The sequence below is a fragment of the Pseudochaenichthys georgianus genome, chromosome 10 (assembly GCF_902827115.2).
Source record: "Pseudochaenichthys georgianus chromosome 10, fPseGeo1.2, whole genome shotgun sequence".
NCBI classification, from domain to species: domain Eukaryota; kingdom Metazoa; phylum Chordata; class Actinopteri; order Perciformes; family Channichthyidae; genus Pseudochaenichthys; species Pseudochaenichthys georgianus.
Window position 1 is genome coordinate 23,479,545 of NC_047512.1, and position 19,221 is coordinate 23,498,765.

General features: G+C 39.9%; 1 protein-coding gene across 1 annotated transcript in view; it reads left to right on the top strand.

The window, feature by feature from the left end:
- Positions 1-19,221, top strand: part of LOC117454182 (collagen alpha-1(XXIII) chain) — a 133,042-nt gene that overhangs the window by 94,126 nt on the left and 19,695 nt on the right. Inside the window, 5 exon segments of the mRNA XM_071204646.1 lie at positions 3,831-3,895; positions 8,237-8,263; positions 16,315-16,341; positions 16,427-16,453; positions 18,684-18,710. Of these exon segments, the coding sequence (XP_071060747.1) occupies positions 3,831-3,895; positions 8,237-8,263; positions 16,315-16,341; positions 16,427-16,453; positions 18,684-18,710 (173 nt within the window).

The following is a 19,221-nucleotide window of genomic DNA, read 5'->3' on the forward strand; positions in this document are numbered from 1 at the left end:
TTCACACAAAGGCAAGGACTGTAGTAAGAGCTACAACAGCTAGCGAGCTATCGTTAGCTTCATGTTGTTTGAAAACCCTGGCTTACCTGTTATGAATGAATGGGTGTCCGTGTGAAATAGTCCTGAATATGTGGGTAATTATATCATGCTAAAACACTGAGGTTAAAGCTTCAAGCACCACTACCAGGTGTGAGTTTTTTCGTTCATACATGAATCTTTTCCGATGTAGAAAAATGTACCTGGACCAGCAACAGGTGGTGGATCAACCCAGTCTCACGGCATTTCGTGTTCACCAACACGATTTTTAATCTATTGATTCGTGTTCACCATCACGATTTGCCCCTTTTTTTCGTGTTGCACAGCACGATTTTAAAAGCAATGTATTTCTACTGGTAACGTGTTTCGTGCCTGCAGGCTGCAGCACGTCTTTTTCTCCGGTCGGGTCGTGGAAGACCGGAAGCTGTGTGGTTCATAAAAACATGTTCTTACTCAATATCAAGCCACAATTATTGCTTTTATTTTAAATCGTATAATTTCGGATTTTTGTTGCCGTCTGTGAGGAAAATAAACGGGGCTCAGAGCCTCAGGATACTGAAATCTGTATTTTAAAATATTTTTTTCCTTCTAATTTGTTATTCTTTTCAAAATAACACACTGTTATTTACTCACCAATAACACACAATTATCCTTGCTTTTATTTATTGGTTTAATTCCATAATCTCGGGCTTTTTTGGTGTCTGTCAGGAACTGAATTTCAAAATAAAAATAACCGGAAACAGACGTAGGCCTATAAGGGACAGTTCGAGCATCATTGCGATTGTCAACATGTCTGAGTTTAGGATGGCCGAAGACACTACACTACCCATAATCCCCAGCTATCGTGTAGGACTACAGTTCCCGTAAGGTTACGCAGAGCGTCAAACAGCTGTGTGAAATGGAACGAAACCACGCCCGACTATCCAAAACTGGAATCGAACACCCCTCCAGAACTACACATGCTGGCTATTGTGTTTCGTAAAATGTTCTATGGGACGTCTCTTCTGAACGTTTTCGTTTTTCCCACAATTAGAAGTTGCCATTATTAAACACATTGGTGTTATCAAATGTAAAACATATAATTAATAAATGGGTGAAAATCACTTGTGTCCATAATGCGCAGCATTAATATATACCCACATGACAGCTCATTGCTACTTTGTAATTCTACTCCACGACAATTCAGAGGTTAACCTGGTATTTTTACTCCACTGCATTTATTTGAGTTACTTTGCAGATTCTGATTAATTATGTGAAATATAAACAACCCTTAAATCAGACTTTAGTTACACCTGAGTAAAATTCAGGTAAGGTGATTGTCAAGTGCCAACAATCAGGAGAGATATTTGATAGTTGGTGCTTGAGAAGACTAAACATGTATCTGCAATTGATATGAATGGAAACAAGTAATAAAGTATATTCATTACTCGTTATTCTCTACTAATAGTTAATTAAAGACTGTATATTATGGCTATTTTGCACATCCCTTTCAAGATTTTCAAAGGTTTATTGACATATCATATACACAACTACGGTGTAGTTATGCAATGAATGAAAAACTTGGGTCACAGGTTCCTCAACAGTGCATTACAAGACATCTATCAATATGTGTGTACCTCCACCATTAAACTGTCATATTCTGCACATTTCTTATACTATCTACATACATAAGAGTATAATTAATGTGTATAATATCAGTTAAAATAAGTGCTTCAACATAGTTAACATTGCAGGAAAGCAATATGTTAGACGTTAATTACTTTGTCAGGCTTAATATTTAATGTTTAAATAAAGGTTAATCCGTTTTTCTGTTTTGCACCTCCTCCTATTAATATCTGTGTACATCCTGCACTAAACTGTTTTATTGTAGAGATCACTTATAGTATCTTCTTGATTTTGTATATTCTATATTTCTATATTTATACTTTCCCCCTATGAAAGTATGTACTCTTAATATTTTTTTAATCAAATATAACACATAAAAACAATAATTCAATAACGTGCTTTAACCACTAGGTGGTGCACACAAGGTGCACACAGCCATAATAACTTTGTATTATTAGTGTGTATGTACAACATCTTAAGATGTATAGTTTTATGCATGCTTTCACATCATTTTACAGCATATTGCTATACTATTTCAGACTCAGTAGCCTATTTACATTCTTACATTCAAAGAACATCAGTAATATCTTTGCAAACTACAGTCCTTTTCTATCAGCTGTGCACCGTTATGATGTAAATATAACCTATCTATGAATTAGATCAAATGTAAAAGTCAGCCGAATTAGTGTTGATACTGCAAGGAGACGTATTGTGTGAAGAGAAATTGAAGATGTTGTTTAATTGTTGATATATTTATGATCCACGTCAAGTATTCAGTTTCGGCGCCATTTCTTCCAGTTTTTCCAAAGGTCTACTCATCAGGGCTCTCTAAATAAAGAACTACGGTAGATCTGTAATATGTAATGCAGCCGAACCGTGTATTACAATGCCGTTATGTGATGACTTTCAAAGAGAAAAGCAAGAGCACTCGGAATTAAGTATTATTTTATACTTTTAAAATGTTTTCCGGATTTCATATAATATAAACACCAAATCCCAGCATGCATTGCGGCTAACACATCCAATCAGCGAGCTTAAAACCATAGCTGAGGATCTTGGGTAATCGCTCGAAATGCCTAAGTCTGTTTCCTGTTATATTTATTTTGAAATTCAGTTCCTGACGGACGCCAAAAAAGCCCGAGATTATGGAATTAAACCAATAAATAAAAGCAAGGATAATTGTGTGTTATTGGTGAGTAAATAACAGTGTGTTATTTTGAAAAGAATAACAAATTAGAAGGAAAAAAAGATTTAAAAAAATACAGATTTCAGTATCCTGAGGCTCTGAGCCCCATTTATTTTCTTCACAGACGGCAACAAAAGTCCGAAATTATACGATTTAAAATAAAAGCAATAACTGTGACTTGATATTGAGTAAGAACATGTTTTTATGAACCACACAGCTTCCGGTCTTCCACGACCCGACCGGAGAAAAAGACGTGCTGCAGCCTGCAGGCACGAAACACATTACCAGTAGAAATACATTGCTTTTAAAATCGTGCTGTGCAACACGAAAAAAAGGGGCAAATCGTGATGGTGAACACGAATCAATAGATTAAAAATCGTGTTGGTGAACACGAAATGCCGTGAGACTGGGTTGGGTGGATAGTCATAAGATTATAAGGGATGCAAACAACTCAAAGCTTGGCCTTCCTTAGGGAAGAAATTGAGCCTGAGCAGAAATCTGTTTTTTTTGTATTGTCTATTACACCATATATTGATACAATACTTCTCTTAAAATCCCACACGAACTGTCATGGGGTTCAGCGGCAGTGTGTGGTTTATGGTCTTTAGGCAGCATGAGGTCTGAGACTTAGGTCACCAGGACACAATATCTCCTGTATCCCCTACAGCCTTCTCCTGCCATTTATTACGACTTTACCAGATTTCTTCATAAACAGAAGAATACATTTTTCCGGAAACCTGGTGGTACCAGGTCCAGTTTGTTTAGTTTAACATTTGAGTGTGACGCGATCTTGGTTGTCATTTCGTTTTAGTTTCTAGCCTCTGAATTTGTGCTTGCGTCACTAGAGCTCTGATATTTGAGTGTTGTGCCAGCCCACACAAACCTAACGCCAGGCAACACATGACCACCAGCAGTGAAACAGCAAGTGATGCTCCGCTGTTCTCTACTCATCCCTGCAATGCTGATTTGCGGGATTTACAGCTCTATCTGTGTGTTTTCACAGGGCCTCCAGGAAAGCGTGGACGGATGGGAAGAAGAGGGGAAGCCGGTAAGTGATGGCCTCCACCTGCTCTGTTCTGCTTTCCTCTTCTTTTTCCTGAAAGACTATTCTCCTCTCTCTAACACTCTCTCTCTTCTCTGGGGTGATTGGATGAGTTGAAGGGCTTGTAAAAGCAGTGACCCGAGAGTCAGGACGTTGGGATGATGGGCTGCAGTAAGCCCTTCCCCCTGTCCCTCCCTATTTGTGCGGACATAATGCTAACATCAGCCATGTGGTTGCACTAACTTTACCCAGATGTCAGTCGCTCTCGTTGAGCGGTAGCAGCTGCTGTAGTACGAGCCTAATGAGATTCTCCGTTGCCGACATCACTACCCGCCATTATTGTGCTGCTCTTTCTTTCCACCCAGACCGCAAAACACTCATCGAGGAACCAAAACATTGCAGAGACATAATTCTTGTTACTCAAAAGGTCGTCATGACAGATAGAGCGGATGTTACTCAAGTTTGAGTCACTCTCGTTTTAATTGTCTTTTATTGAGTGTTGACTCAAATTGTGGAGCGACATTGTTTGAAGATTCTATCAAAACCTGCAGGACTGAAGTTGTTCTGCAGGATATGTGTCCAAACTTCCAGTCTGGCTGTGATTCATCGTTGTGGATTAGGCTAGATTAAATCTGTTCCTGTGAATATGTTGACTAACATTTATTGCTCAACTGAGTGCACCAAGATCCTTCCTGAAGGTCTCGTGTCCTTTTTAAAGCAGTAGAGTATATTTCAAATTAATTATTGCAATTTTCTTTATACCATATATTTACCTTTTAGTTTTTTGACATAGAATATTCAATGATGGCTTGAGGCATATCTAAAGTTTATTATGCAGTGCCATGGTGTGAATTCAGTTTTCTATCTCTCGCTAGAAGCATTTAATATTTTTCATAAATGAAAAGCAACAGTTGGACAGTCTCCCTTCCCCAGCCTAAATGTATCTCTGATTCAAACTAAAGTTATAAATCTTCCACAACAACAAGTGATAAATGGTCATTACATTTTCAAAAAGTAATTCCCTTAAACAGCCAGGCACTAAAGTTTGTAGCAAACTCTCAAGCTGAAGTTAAAATGTTTTTGGGGCTAACCCAGTGCAACGTTGTGGCACTCTAATGTGCTTTTAATAGTTTTTGGAAATCAATAGTTGGTGGTTCTGGTATTCGCTTGGGATTAATTGACAGTTATAAAAGTCACCAGACCACATACCCTCTTAAGTATCACATGAACTCTGAATCAACATAGATGCGGAAATCCCCAATCACAGGAAAAATTAAATACATTTTTTTTTTGATTTCGATTTTGATATACTTTATTAATCCCCGTGGGGAAATTGTTTCTCTGCATTTGACCCATCCTAGTGTTAGGAGCAGTGGGCAGCCATTTTGAACAGCGCCCGGGGAGCAGTGTAGGGAACGGTGCCTTGCTCAGGGACACCTTGGTAGCACTTGGTCTTGCCGGGACTTGACCTTCCAATTGCCAAGCCAAGTCCCTATCGACTTCGCCACCACCGCCCTTTCATATTTCATAAGGGTGGTGTGTATTTCCAGCCACTTTCCAACAGGAAATTGTTTTCCAAAGGGATTATCGTTACGGGAAAGCACATCGTTAAGGTTTCTCCTGAAATGGGACTCATTGGCTGCTTGCTGTTTGTCGCAGGATGGTCTGTCTCGAACGATGAGGCTGTGTTTAGGTTGTCTCTCTTGTTGTTTACCTTTGCGTCCTCATCTTGCAGTCTGGGTAATATTGTGTAGAGGTAGTTGGCATGGAGAGATTGTTGCGCCATCCTCTTGCGAGTGACTCCAGCTTTTTACAAGATCAGAGAAGGTTTTCCCTGTTCTTCCCGAGAAAAAAACAAATACGAGTGGAGAGGAACAGAACCAAAACCGGACAACAGGAAAGAGGGCAGACAGAGTAGTTTAGCGTCTTTCGCCTTCTCTCCTTCGACAACACTCAATGTTTTTTATTCTGTTTGCTCTTTTACTTCTTTTCTTTTGTCGTATGTTTACCTTTCTCTCTCTTTCTTTCTCATTAGTCTCCAGACTTGCACACACCTGTCTCAAGTTCAATGGTTAACGCTGGTCTAACTGTTGCTCTCTAAGCAGGCTGCATTTGTTTACCTAACTGTCTGGCCCAGAAGGCCTTTTTCCCAGCGTCTAGACGCAGCTGAAGTTGGTTGACTTGCTCTTCATGCCTCATAAACCCTGACACCTCGGTCATGTTTTTTCCTTTTCACCTTCTCACCCCAACCACCTTCTGTTTTTCATCCCTTTTTCTACTTCTCATATCCCCAAATTTCCCTTTGTCTTGAATCAAACTACAATCTTCAAGGCTCACAAAGATTCTGGTCACATTAGCAATACTTTTTTGAATGCTTTAATAGTGACAAAACTCCACAAATATTCCACTTTCTCAGAAGGAGGTCTGTTTTCAATCTTGTTGAGTTTATGTAGATGTTTAGTGTGTTGCATGGATGCTGATGAGCTTTGTTGTTCCAGGACAGCACTGGCGGCATAGTGGCCAATCGTGCCACTGTAACTGTGCAATCACATAAATCAGCATCATGATTAGTTTCAAATTGTTATCAGATAAATATTAAGCAATCACCAATAAAGTGTATTTTAATGGTAAAATTATAAATTCAATTTGAAGGGTTTGAATGGTTTATTGCCGCCCTTGGCATTGGACTTTTAAGAGATTGTTTTTCCTTTATAAGAATAGTCCATCAACATCAGAGGGGCCTTTTGATCATTACTGTTGTTTTTGGTTAGTCTGAGTAAGAAAAGCAGAATGTACTTATTGCTGCTGAGGCTCAACATCAGAGAATTTCAATCGGATCTGAAAAACTGCCTGGAGTAATACTGAAGCCATCTTTTTTTATGCTTTAAATGGACATACAGTTTGCCAGCACACCCCCAACTTTTTATGTCCTCCGTTTCATGCACCCAAATCTTAGGAAACAAAGTATTCACATGACTTCATATCCTAATGCAAAACATGGCCCAATATCCAGAAGTCTGTTTATCATAACAGGTTCACCACAAAGTCCATTGGCAGTGGCTCTAATGAGCTTGTTCTGTTCCATATTTAGCTGGTTAATTACAGTCATCATCTTACAAACTACATTGCATGCGCAGTTTTTTTGTTGTTGCTCACCACTGTCCCGAGGAACTGATTGCTGTACAAACCAGTGGTAACCATAAGTCCCATATGTTGTGCTCCATTATTTTCTAATGTCTAATTTCTCTTTCTCTCTTTTTCTGTTGCAGGCCTGCCTGTAAGTATAATTCCATCTCATCCAGGTAGTATTAAAAACCACTCATAAGTTACTGAACGTGAAGCCTTTTCTCTTCACTATACAAACAACGGATTTCTCTCTCACCTGTAAAACAAGAACACACAGACACACACTCACTCACACATGTGCATCCACATAGTGCGGCAGTAAATGGACCACCTAGAGAGCTATGTGTGTGTGAGCTAGTATCTCTGAAAGTGTGTGTGGGTGATGGTCAGGGAGTTATTTTCCTCTGTGGGACAATAACTCCTGCTGACACTCATACAAAACACATACAAAAACATACAAAAACACAAGTACACAAATACTAACTGGACACGACTGCTGCCTCCTGGTTTGGATTTTTTTTAATTAAATGTTGTGACCTGTCTGTTATTTTATTTTTTTAATCGGAACGTTTTAATCACATGTGGCGCAGATCAGATATGCAGAGGTGCAGCTTATACGATCTGTTACACACCATGACGCAATTCCAGAAATATCGGAGTGGCGTGTTAAGCTGACGTTTTTAAATCCATGAAATGGTTTTGTTGGAGAAAATTGTCTCTGCAGCTGGTTTACACTAAGACCACACCCCATGTGTACCGTTTTGCCCATAAAATCGAGGAAAGGTGGGTCAACGTGAAATCACTTCCTACTCCACAAAGTAACACTCTGTCAGTACAATTTGTCTGAGTCAAGTTTATCGGCTGGAAGCTTTAAAAATCGACACAATGGCAATTTGCCTTACCTTTATAGCTCACGTTTGAAAGCAGATGTTAACGGGTGCCAAACACCTCGGATGTAAGCCATACATTGTTAAACTGGGAGTCAAAAGTAGTAGTTTAAACACACTGTACTGAACAATGTAGCCTTCAGTCAATAAGTCTACCTCTAAACTCAATATGGAGTCATTCAATCTATTCAAAAGTCTTTGTACAAACTAGAATAAAATGAACGAAGACCCTGCATGGCGTTAAAAACTTGTCTCGTTCAGAATGAAGTGTTACATGTATACAGTATACAGGGTGGTGTGTGCAGCTGTCTAACCTGTCTCAATGCTTCATGCTTTAATCTCTAACCTCACCAGGGCAAGGCTGGACGGGATGGATACCCGGTAAATTTGATTTGTTATTTATCCTTTCACTCTTCAATTTACCCAATCATGCCTCCATTTTCCTTTTGTTTATTTCCTCTGGATTTATTCCAACTTTTCCTGCAGCTTCAGCAGTCCTTTTTCTGTCTCTCCACACATTACTCTAATCTTCCTGTTTCCTTGCCTCTTCATGCTCCCTTCAACATTTGCTCCTCTCCAAGTATGTATCCTGCCCCATCACTGAGATGTAACTCAAATACAAAGAAAGTTGTATTTAAACACAAACAGAAATAGCCAGCCCGAGAGTGGCAGGATGGGATGAACGTCTTTTAAGAAAATTGTAAAGCATCACAAATGACTCACTCAAGGCTGAAAATAGTGCCATAAAACATATTTAGCGCATGTGTGAAAATGAGTAAACATGAACAGTAATCCAAGTAGTAAACACACTGACCGATTTTGTGAAGATCTCATCTGTAAACATAAACCGCAGAAGTGTAAACAATGGCAAGGAAAATTTGAAACATTCTTCCACACATTTTAAATGGGATTTACTGTTTGAACTACATAACTGAGAACATCCTGGCTACTGAATACAGAGCAGATCACTGTTTTCTAGACTTGTGAAATGAACTTAAAGGTAACTGTAAGTACATTTAATTTATGTTGAGGTACTTATACTATACTTAAGTATTTCCTCTTCTTGTTATCCTAAACTTGTACTCCACGGAAATATTGTACTTGTTCCTCATGTCATTTATTTGATAGCTTTACTTCATTTCATTTCATTTCAATCTTTATTTCAAACAGATTAAAAAAATAACAAATATGAAAAAACAGAATACCGTATTGTTAAAATACAGTATTTATCCACATTCATGATACAAAAAAGGTCTTCATATTAATAATAATAATAATAAATCATATGTGTCCGAAAGGGAGAAGGAGGAAGCAAATGCTTATTAATTCTCACCCCTTAATTGATCAATGATTGTCCTTTAAATCATTATGCAAGTTATTCCTACTTACATTTACATTTATACATACACAATAATTTCTCATCTTCAATCACCTCTCTTCATTCTCATAGTTTTCCAAAAAAGTGTTTCTGTACATCCTTTTAAACTATGCTTGTGCTTTTAGCATTTACTTTGAAGTTTGGGTTTTAATACAACAAATTAACCTATAAATTATAATGTATTATCAGTTTTAAGCTATTCAGCAGCACATTTAGTAAGTTAATCAGCCCCAAAGCAACAATAACTACAATCCAGTAATATATTTGATGACTCAACTAGGGATGCCAGCGATTATTCGATTATTCGAATATTCGCTACAGTCTCCATAATCGAATATTATTTTTAAAAATCGATTTTATTTATATATTTTTATTTTTTTTCCGATTTAATCGATTATTATTCGCCAGGGCTGCCGAATAATAGATTTTGATCATGGTCAGTTTCTGGCAACCCTAGACTCAACTAGTACTTTTGGGTATATTTTGATGCTATGTCATTTCAATTTAGGAAAATTAAGAATGCAGGAATTTCTTTACAATATTGTTTTGCTACTTTTACTTAGTTAAAATATCTGAATACTTCTTCCCCTGCTTCCGCTTTCCACCAGTGATGCCTAACACAAGACTGAGTGTGTTCTTGTCTTATCCTGAGATACAGCGGCCTCTTGTGGCCTCAGACTTCTGGCTTTCTCCACAGCTTTTGAGTTAAAACACAACGGCTCTGTTGCTGATTCGTCCTGTAGCCATCATCATATTCTCATCATCTGATACAGATGCACCCTCATGATTCATCACAACTGGATGTGTGTGCAGTTCACATGAAGCCTGCTGTGTACATGTTTAGTGAGACACTCTGACCCGCTAGGTTTAAACCCCCTGCTCTGTCTGGTTGCCATGGCGACCCTCACTAGTTGCCCCGGTGTTGTGTTGCACGGCGTCTTGTTTGTTGTATTGTCGTGTCTCACTGGGAATTTTGGGAAGTTCATTACCCACGGGGCTCGCTCCCAGTCAGATTCCCAGTCTGCCTGGCACTGCTCGGCCCTCCTAACGGGAAATGCCTGCTGATAATTACAGACAGGTGGACCGAGAGAGCAGAGTGTACACATTTATTTTTGTTTGCCCGTGACTCCATTCATCTCTGTCACTGTCTTCATTAGACAACTCAAAGCTGTGCCAGTGTTTCTGTTTTTCACTTTAAAACAGCTGCTTCGTTAGATGTACATCTTAATAATCTGGCTAATCCTTCACTGTCTAGTCAGCATAATGAAGTCCCTATAGTCGTTACATAAGCCTCCTCTTATGATGCGTATATGATGCCTAAAGAAGCTGCGTGTATGAAGTTACCGTGAAATAACAGTAGATTAATCATACTGACAATTAACATGGACAGCACATTATTTCATTTAGCAGCAGAGATGATCAGGTTTCAAGCACTGAAGCTTAAAAAGGGCCACTCTTCCTATTGGGTAGCAGTGTTTGTGTATCTGTGTCCATATGTGCAGATGTGAGTGAACTCCATCCAAGTGCTCAGAGCTGTGGGTGTGTGTGTGTTTTCACACCAATAACTTATCTCACGGACTGCTTTTAGGGAAAAGCATGCTCACATAAACACAAATAAGTCAAAACCAGAGTGCACTTATTTGTCTTGTGCCAGTAAAAGTTATTTCTTTTTTTTCCCATTGTTAAAACATACAGCTAGATCCCTTACCAGCACGTTTCTCTCACCCTCATTACAGTGCTTCTCTGTCAAATTCAAGCCTTTAAACCTCAGCAGGCAGGACTCTTTTAATGGTGGAAGTGAATTAATACAATCATACTTTATTCCATTTTCTGCTAATGTTGTAGTTAAAAGTTACTTTGCAGATTCAGATTAATAATGCAAAACATAATAACGTTGTATCAATAAATGTTGTATTATTCTAGGTTAAGATAGTAATTTATTGATCTTAGGGGCAATATAGGAACAATCCAGCAACAATACAATTAGTCACACGTTTAACAGCTGTGTCATTGACGTGATGTACACATTAATTCATCCATTGTTACATTAATATCATATAAATTCACCTGAAATGCTATTCTAATTCAATTATGTTTGGATGCCTATATGTTATGAGTTTTGATTGACTTGACAAGGTATTTTTTACACTGTATTCCTCTTATTGCCATCGCTGAGCAATTGTTATACTGGCAAGTTATGTGCAAACACGTGCACATGTTTGCCAGTGTGTGAGCGGACATGTGCTGCACCTCATTCTGGGGGCATACACATGTCTCATGTTTCATCACACTAATGCATGCAGCAGTCCACTTCCAGTGAAGTATTAGTTATGTGATAAACAGAGTTAATGACAAGCGGCCCAAGCATAACTGTGTGTGTGTGTGTGTGTGTGTGTGTGTGTGTGTGTGTGTGTGTGTGTGTGTGTGTGTGTGTGTGTGTGTGTGTGTGTGTGTGTGTGTGTGTGTGTGTGTGTGTGTGTGTGTGTGTGTGTGTGTGTGTGTGTGTGTGTGTGTGTGTGTGTGTGTGTGTGTGTGTGTGTGTGTGTGTGTGTGTGTTCCTCCGCTCATAAATCATAGACGAGGGGTTTCAGAAATGGGCCTTACCGCTGTCAAACAATCAAAGTCAAGCAGACTGACACAACAGTGCTGAAGGGTAAACACACACACCAGTTGATTCTCGTTCATATGTCCAGCCACTAGTTTGTTTATACTAAAGTTCCGGTCTGTGACAGGCAGCGGCCCTCACTCAGCAGAGACAGGCTAAGGCCTCCATTGTTCAGCCGAGCGCAGATTAAAGCCAGACTGTCACTCCAAAACATGTCATTGATTTTCTGTCCCAAACACAGAGCACTCTGATATGCTTTATTGTGCTCCTTGGTTCTTGATGCAGCCACTATCCTTTTTCATGTATCACAATGTATCCTGTAGGAATGACATAGAGTTGTGTCCCAGTAGCAACATGAGAGGAACTGGAGTCTGACAAATATAGGCAGCTAACTCTGAGAGAGCAAAAGACAATATCAAAGCAGGGAAGTACAACAAAATAATGGAAAGAGTTTTCTCACTCACAGCGTGTAACTTCATTTTTTTTTGTGACACACTACCACGTGTGTTTTGGCTGAGATGTCTGCTCAGATGTGCAGACACAAGGTTTCACGCAGCATCCTCAACAATTACACCTTACTGGATAATTAGCAGTCTGCACCGCAGGGAGTCCAATAAAAGACAGCACAGACACCTCTCGCCTTTGGGATTAAGATACACACATGTATGAGCATGCACACACACACCTACACAAACATAGACACAGAGAAATGCCCCCCTGCAGGCCAAGTTATTTTCCAGAAATGTGCCTAATTGGTGGGAATGCAGAGTCAAACTTTTTTTTTTACTGAGGGCCGCTGCAGGAAGCGATGGCAATGCAGACTAGAAATACACACAAAGAATACGCACACATAAAGAAAAGGCATTATTTAATTTCCCCCACAATCACTTGATGTGTTTGTGGTAATCTCAGACACATATTCTTACTTTTTCTCAACATTATTCTCCAATTTTTTTTCTGCAGCCTGATCCATTTCTGGTGAGAGATGAATATATGTTCCTAGTGGTCTTTTTTCGAAATTAAAATTCATGCTCATTTTCCATCCTTGCAGACTCTTGTTGACCGTATATCTTTTATACACTGTAAGTAAACTATAACAAGTCAGCTATCAGAAATAAAGCACAAAATGGATTAAGGGCCACATATCAAAATACAAAATACAATTTCCTTAAACATATTCCAATCCATAAAAGCTACTGGCCCATTTCTGCTGATATTAAAGTGGACCTATCATGCTATATTTGAAACATATATTGTAGGGCCATACCTATATAAAACACGTCTGTGAAGTTTGTTTTTTCAAAATACCAATCAGATCATGCATTTTAGCCATGCCTCATTTCGCTCTATTTGCTCTTTTCCAGCCCTGTTTTTGCAAGGGGCTGTTCTGCTTTTGTGGCAGACTACTGCGCCACTTACAGGCCTGGCATATGTACTACAGCATCTCCAGCGCTTTCGAGCAGTCTCTCATTCCCCTGATAGGTGGAGAGTTGCCCATATAGGCGGAGCACCCCTTTTCTGACGTCATAAAAATAATAATCAGATCCGTTGCAGCCCCGTTTCTAGAGATTTGGGTATGGAGGAAAAGAGAGAGGGTTGTGTTTTCTGACACTTGGTGAGTTCCCTGACACACCAAGGACATAGGGGAGCCCTTTAAGTTAGGCTCATATATTTTAAAGTCTGCCTTTTTCATTTTGTTACAAAAGAAAGTCTTTGTGATTGAATTATAGCTCCAGGTTGCTATAGTAGCTCTGGGTCTTATTTTATTCCATATTGGATAAGTTAGTAGGTCATAGAGGTTAACGTATCTTATACTGCTGGTGTATGCAAGCTGTCAGCTTCCAGATATTAGATAAACCCCTTTATTGTTTCTTGTTGTAAACTAAACCCTCTCTCCCACACACAAAGGAAGAAACACACAGCTTTAGTCCCAAACTGGCACAGGCTACTGTGTGTCTTATTAGCAGCCATACCTTTGTCTGTTTTTGCTCTGGTTCAGACTCCGCAGCCGATGACCTCACCCTGTGCACCTCGTCGACTCATCCTTGCGTGTCTTGCCCTGATAAGCGCTGCCAGATGCAGAGCGATCACTGCGTCCACACACATGTATATCCAGAGAAAAGGACACAGATAACAGATCACAGTGACATGTGCAGGCTGATTAAAATGCTCTGCCTGACATGACAAACACATTGTGCTGCATTTATAGAGTGCTGAAACTACAACCTGCTCTGTGTAGCATCCACTGTACGATCCTTACTCACAACTTTTGCCACTCATGATCAAATAATGGTCATTTGATCCCTTTCAGTTTTTCCACCCCATCTAGGTAAACTTCTGCTTATTTTAGGGGCTTTCAATAATAAATCCTCAAAGGCTTTTTTCTTGTACTTCTCTTTTATACAGACAAACTACTTATGTTATTAAAGTGAGATGTTATTTTACAGAGGGCCAGCAAATTATTACATAACCTTTTGATGGGGAGTTGTTCCAAGGTATGATTCCCTCCTTCCTGCTTCTACTTTTCCTTCCATCCTTATGTGCCACTGTCCATCCATCAACGCTGGCTGTGACGACACTGGTAGTTTTTTTCTAAAGGACCTCAGGGCAGAAAGCATCCACAGGCCTGCTAAATCAGAGAGATGAAGAGAAAAACCCAACTCAAGGAAGTCATCCAAGGCCAGAGATGGCAATAGTTAATGATGGCTTCCAGTCTGAAGAGGCACCAGGGACCTGTTGCATAAACAAAGAGTAGTCTTGACCTTAGACTGTCAGGTCAGACCCGTCTGATTAAGCCTGTCTGTTGCATAAATATTAAGACTTAGTTTATTTAAGGGGGTAAAGTTAGCCACGTCTCCACCTGGCTTAGCCTAAGATAAGAGCTTTGTTGCAAACAACTGTCAGAACCATTAGATAACTATTTAGTTCATCACTTTAAGCAACTTACTTCAGTTGTTTTATCCCTTAAATGTAGCTAACTTTTTTAACAGTTCATTCATTACTTTTAACTTCTTGTAGCCTACAACATTCTTTTCTAAACATCTTTAGCACTTCTAAAGACCGTTAGATTTATGCGGTTGCTCTTTCTGGTTTTTTCTCCCATTTAATAACACAATATGTTCTGAACGCTATTCCTTAGTAGGAACATGTTGATTTATTGCCACTAAGTGTGGCCATTGCATTGACCAAGTTTTCTCTTTTTGTGAAATGAATGTCTTATTTCCCCCATAATGCTGTGTGCGACAGGCTTTTTAAGACATTTCTATGTATCTGGCCAGGACTGTGAGACTCAAGGAACCCTGCAATAACTGTTAGCTTAACGTCAAGTGTTGTCATTAAGGAGGAGGTCAACACTAGCCTTTACTACATACATCACTTTTAAGTGTTTTCAGAAAGGTTGATCTTAGTGTTCCTTTATGTTTGAAAAGGTATCTAAAGGTTTCTGCCTTTGAACTGAGACTTGCTTTGCAGAGGAGGTTCAATGACTGCTGGGCTTCTTTGGTGAGGTTAACAAAGTGGATCGTCCAGCTGCTGTTTCAGCTTGGGTGAGCCGGACAGGGACTTTAAACGTATTCAACCGCCTGCTGGATTATCTCACCACAAACACACAGAGACACGGTGGATGTGCGGTTGTGTGGAAGTTCAATACAGCTGGGCTGAATCCACCAAGGGGTCTCTCATGTTGGAGACCACACTCTAAATCTTAGAATAATTATAAATCAACTGGAAACGTCTTAATATTTGAGTCTCATGTGTGCACTTAAACACGGACACACACACAGTTAAATGGGGCAGGATATACATAAAGGATTTGTATAAAAAGTTCTTAATTTTCCTGCTTTTTTTTCCCCAATCATTGCAGCTGTTTCTCTTGTTTACAAGCATGCTTTTTACTGTCCTCTCTGCAAACGTTTTTCTTGCCAAATTCACTTAACTGTTTTTCCTAAGTTGAGATCACTTGCATTGTTTTTTCTAAGAGATACGGAGACAAGACTCAAACATTATTACAATACTTATAAATAACAGCCGGTTAATGATATTTTATGGGGGCAGATTGTCAGTGGATTTAAACAAATGCCTTAATCATATTTTATTTTATTATTATTCACAGCGGACTTGTTTTTGAAGCCACTCATCAAAGGAGTAGTTTAACATTTTTGGAAATATGTTTAACTTCCATTTTAAGATTTAGACTTAGAGTACACTAATGTGTAATCTGTACTAAAAACTTAAATGTGTTTTTTTTTGTTATATTATGTGCAAGGTTCCAGACTTTTCTTCTGCCAATGACATTAGATATTTAAATGTAAATGTAAACTAACCTTTTCTTGGCTCTAGCTCATGTGTGCGCTATAACCACTTTTCCAAAAATGGCAAACTATTAATTTTAATGATTTTGTTTTGCTTTTTTTTTGTCTTTTGCCATAATGTTTGTCTTTGATTCAACAGGGTCCTCTTGGCTTGGATGGGAAACCAGTGAGTATTCCAAAAATCAAATGTGTGAAATTTGCTTTAGGGGCTGGCAATAGTTTTATTTAAATCTATTTTCTTCTCATTTCAGGGTTCTCCAGGTCCTAAGGGAAGCCAGGTACACATCACACACCTGTTGTTATTGTTTTTAATAACACATATAAATTACACTTAAGCAAATCCTTGTCAAAAATCTTCTGAACATACAGGTGGGCCATTGGCCTGTGATAAAGTAAGACAGGTGAGGCTTACTAAACCAGCACCTGTCTTATTTCATCAATCATGTTTACTGTTCCTTAGGGAACGCTGCAACTGAGTGAAAAAACGCCGATAGCCGTCTTGTTTCCTGTTCCAGCTCTTAAGTCATCTCAGGGCTCACAGTCACGGGGGACTCATGGCTCAACTAAACCGAGCACTTCACCTTTGAGTCTCATCCATCACACCGCTGCACCCCCAGACACACCCAGCTGTAGCCAGGAAACAGGCCTAGCACAGAGAACAGGTCACACACCAGTGGGAAAAGGGAGGGAGAGAATACAGTTTACAACCTCTACGGGGGCTCTTTAAAAAGTAATTATTGTACCCTCTCTACCCCCGTCTCTGGTCGCTGTGCCCACGAGAAGGACAAGTCATCTGCTGTAAACTCCTCACAGCAAAACGAGAGCTGTTTGAATAGCGACTCTCTAAACACCGTTAAGTTGTTGTTTCCTGCAAAAAGAGACCTCAAGCTGGGTCTGTCTTTTAAGAGGACAAGCCCAATCATAGAGCCTCCGTAAAACCCCAGCAGGTGTGACACAGACCTCAGGACCAGAGTGGCCTTAGTACTCAAGGGAGATAAAAACAAGAGAATAAAGGATGAAAGAAGTTTGAATATCACACATTACATTACATTACATTACATTGCATTTAGCTGACGCTTTTATCCAAAGCGACTTACAATAAGTACATTCGACCAGGAAGAGTACATCAGGTTTCATAGAGCCAAACATTTCAAGTGCTACTCAACTGGCTTTAGATAAGCCAGTCCTTTATTAGTATATAAGTGCTCTGTTAGCAGTTCTTTGTTAGTCGTTCTATCGCTCGAGGTGGAGTCGAAAGAGATGAGTTTTCAGTCTGCGCAGGAAGGTGTGTAAGCTATCTGCTGTCCTGATGTCAATGGGGAGCTCATTCCACCATTTTGGAGCCAGGATAGCAAACCCACGTGTTTTTGCTGATGGGAACTTGGGTCCCCCTCGCAGCGAGGGTGCAGCGAGTCATTTGGCTGATGCAGAGCGAAGGGCACGCGCTGGGGTGTACGGTTTAACCACACACCTACAGGAGAAGTGGTGTGCTGTCACTTCCTCCTCCATCTCTTCTCTCCCTGAACAGAAGGAAAGAGCAGAGCATGCAGGAGATAAGCTGCAGTCTGTCATCATGTGGCCAGTCACATTAACAACATGCTTATCCTCTGCACCAGGCCTCCCCCTCTTCAGTACTCCTGAACACAATTACAGCTCCAGTTCAGACAAAATGTCTACCAGACAGAGAAGAGGTGAGGAGAGGGGGAACAAATCAGAAAAAGGATTCTTCATGCCAGATTGCATGGCAGATTTAGAGGCTGAATGAAAGCAGGAGGAGTGTGTGAAATACAGTATGGAGTGAGTGAAAAGAATAGACAGTTTAGAGAACAAAGACGTGAAAAGGGTGATTGGGTTGTAAGAGTTTAGGTCTGCTTCCTGTAGTCACTTTAAGAGAGACATGGGCTAAGGTCAGAGACAGTAGCAGGAGTCCATGTAGTCCTCGCTGCCAGGCTCTAGTCTGTAATGCCGCCACATTTTGGGTTCTTGTGCCACTGAGTCCGGCAGACTAAGAGATGGAAAAGGCACAAATAAACCAACTGGCGGGATCAGATCATCTGTGGCTCTGGTGTTCATGAGACGATATCACAGAGTCACTGTGTGTCAGCATCTCAACTACTTCACATGAGCACAGCCTGCCGACCGTGTTTTTAGTTAACGTTTGTGAAATGCGCTCAGAAAGAATCAGAATCAGAATACCGTTATTCGTCCCACAGAGTGGAAATTGAAATGTGTTACAGCAGAAAATAACCAAAGACAGCTTAATGTTAATGACAGCTAAGAAGTATTTTTTTGTTTTTTGTAACACAATTTACAAAATACACATACGAAGTGACTTGTTATTGAACAGTCTCCATGGCATTAATAAGTGGTATTACTTACTTGCCTTCCCAATTGATTGAATGCTTCCTGGTAGCAGGTTGAAGACAAACGGTTTTATGATATACGTTTCTGATATGATAACTGATTTATGTTGACCAACTGTCTCCGATTATCTCCTCCTTCAAACAGGGACCAGCCGGACCCAAGGGAGATAAGGTATGCTTCCACAACCCTGCCAGACAAGTCAATGCATAGCATGGATGTTTTTCTTTGTCACAGGCGGAGAGCTTCACACACACTTACAAACACCTGACAGGTGTTCTCTGCATCGCCCTCCCACGTTATCGCTTTCACTGCACGTCCATCAAACAATCCATAGATTACATTTAGTTATGTAGAAGCTCGTATACGTCTTCTCACATTCTCACGTCAAGGAGCGCTATACAGGTTTACAGGCCTTCCACAGTGCTCGATGATAGCCAGATGTTTTGCCGCTCTGTGAACCTCTGCCCAGCCTGAGATGTGAGCGACTGTAATAGCTCATGCTTGTGGTCATTTGTGTACACACCGATGGGTAACTTTGCATGTGTACGTTTTTGCACTCAAACTGAAATTGTCCAGATAAGCACAACCACAATACAACAGAAGTAAACAGTATCTGTGGGTATTGTCCACAGTGACCATTGCATGTATAAAAAAATATGTGTAATGTGTATCTGTAAAGCGC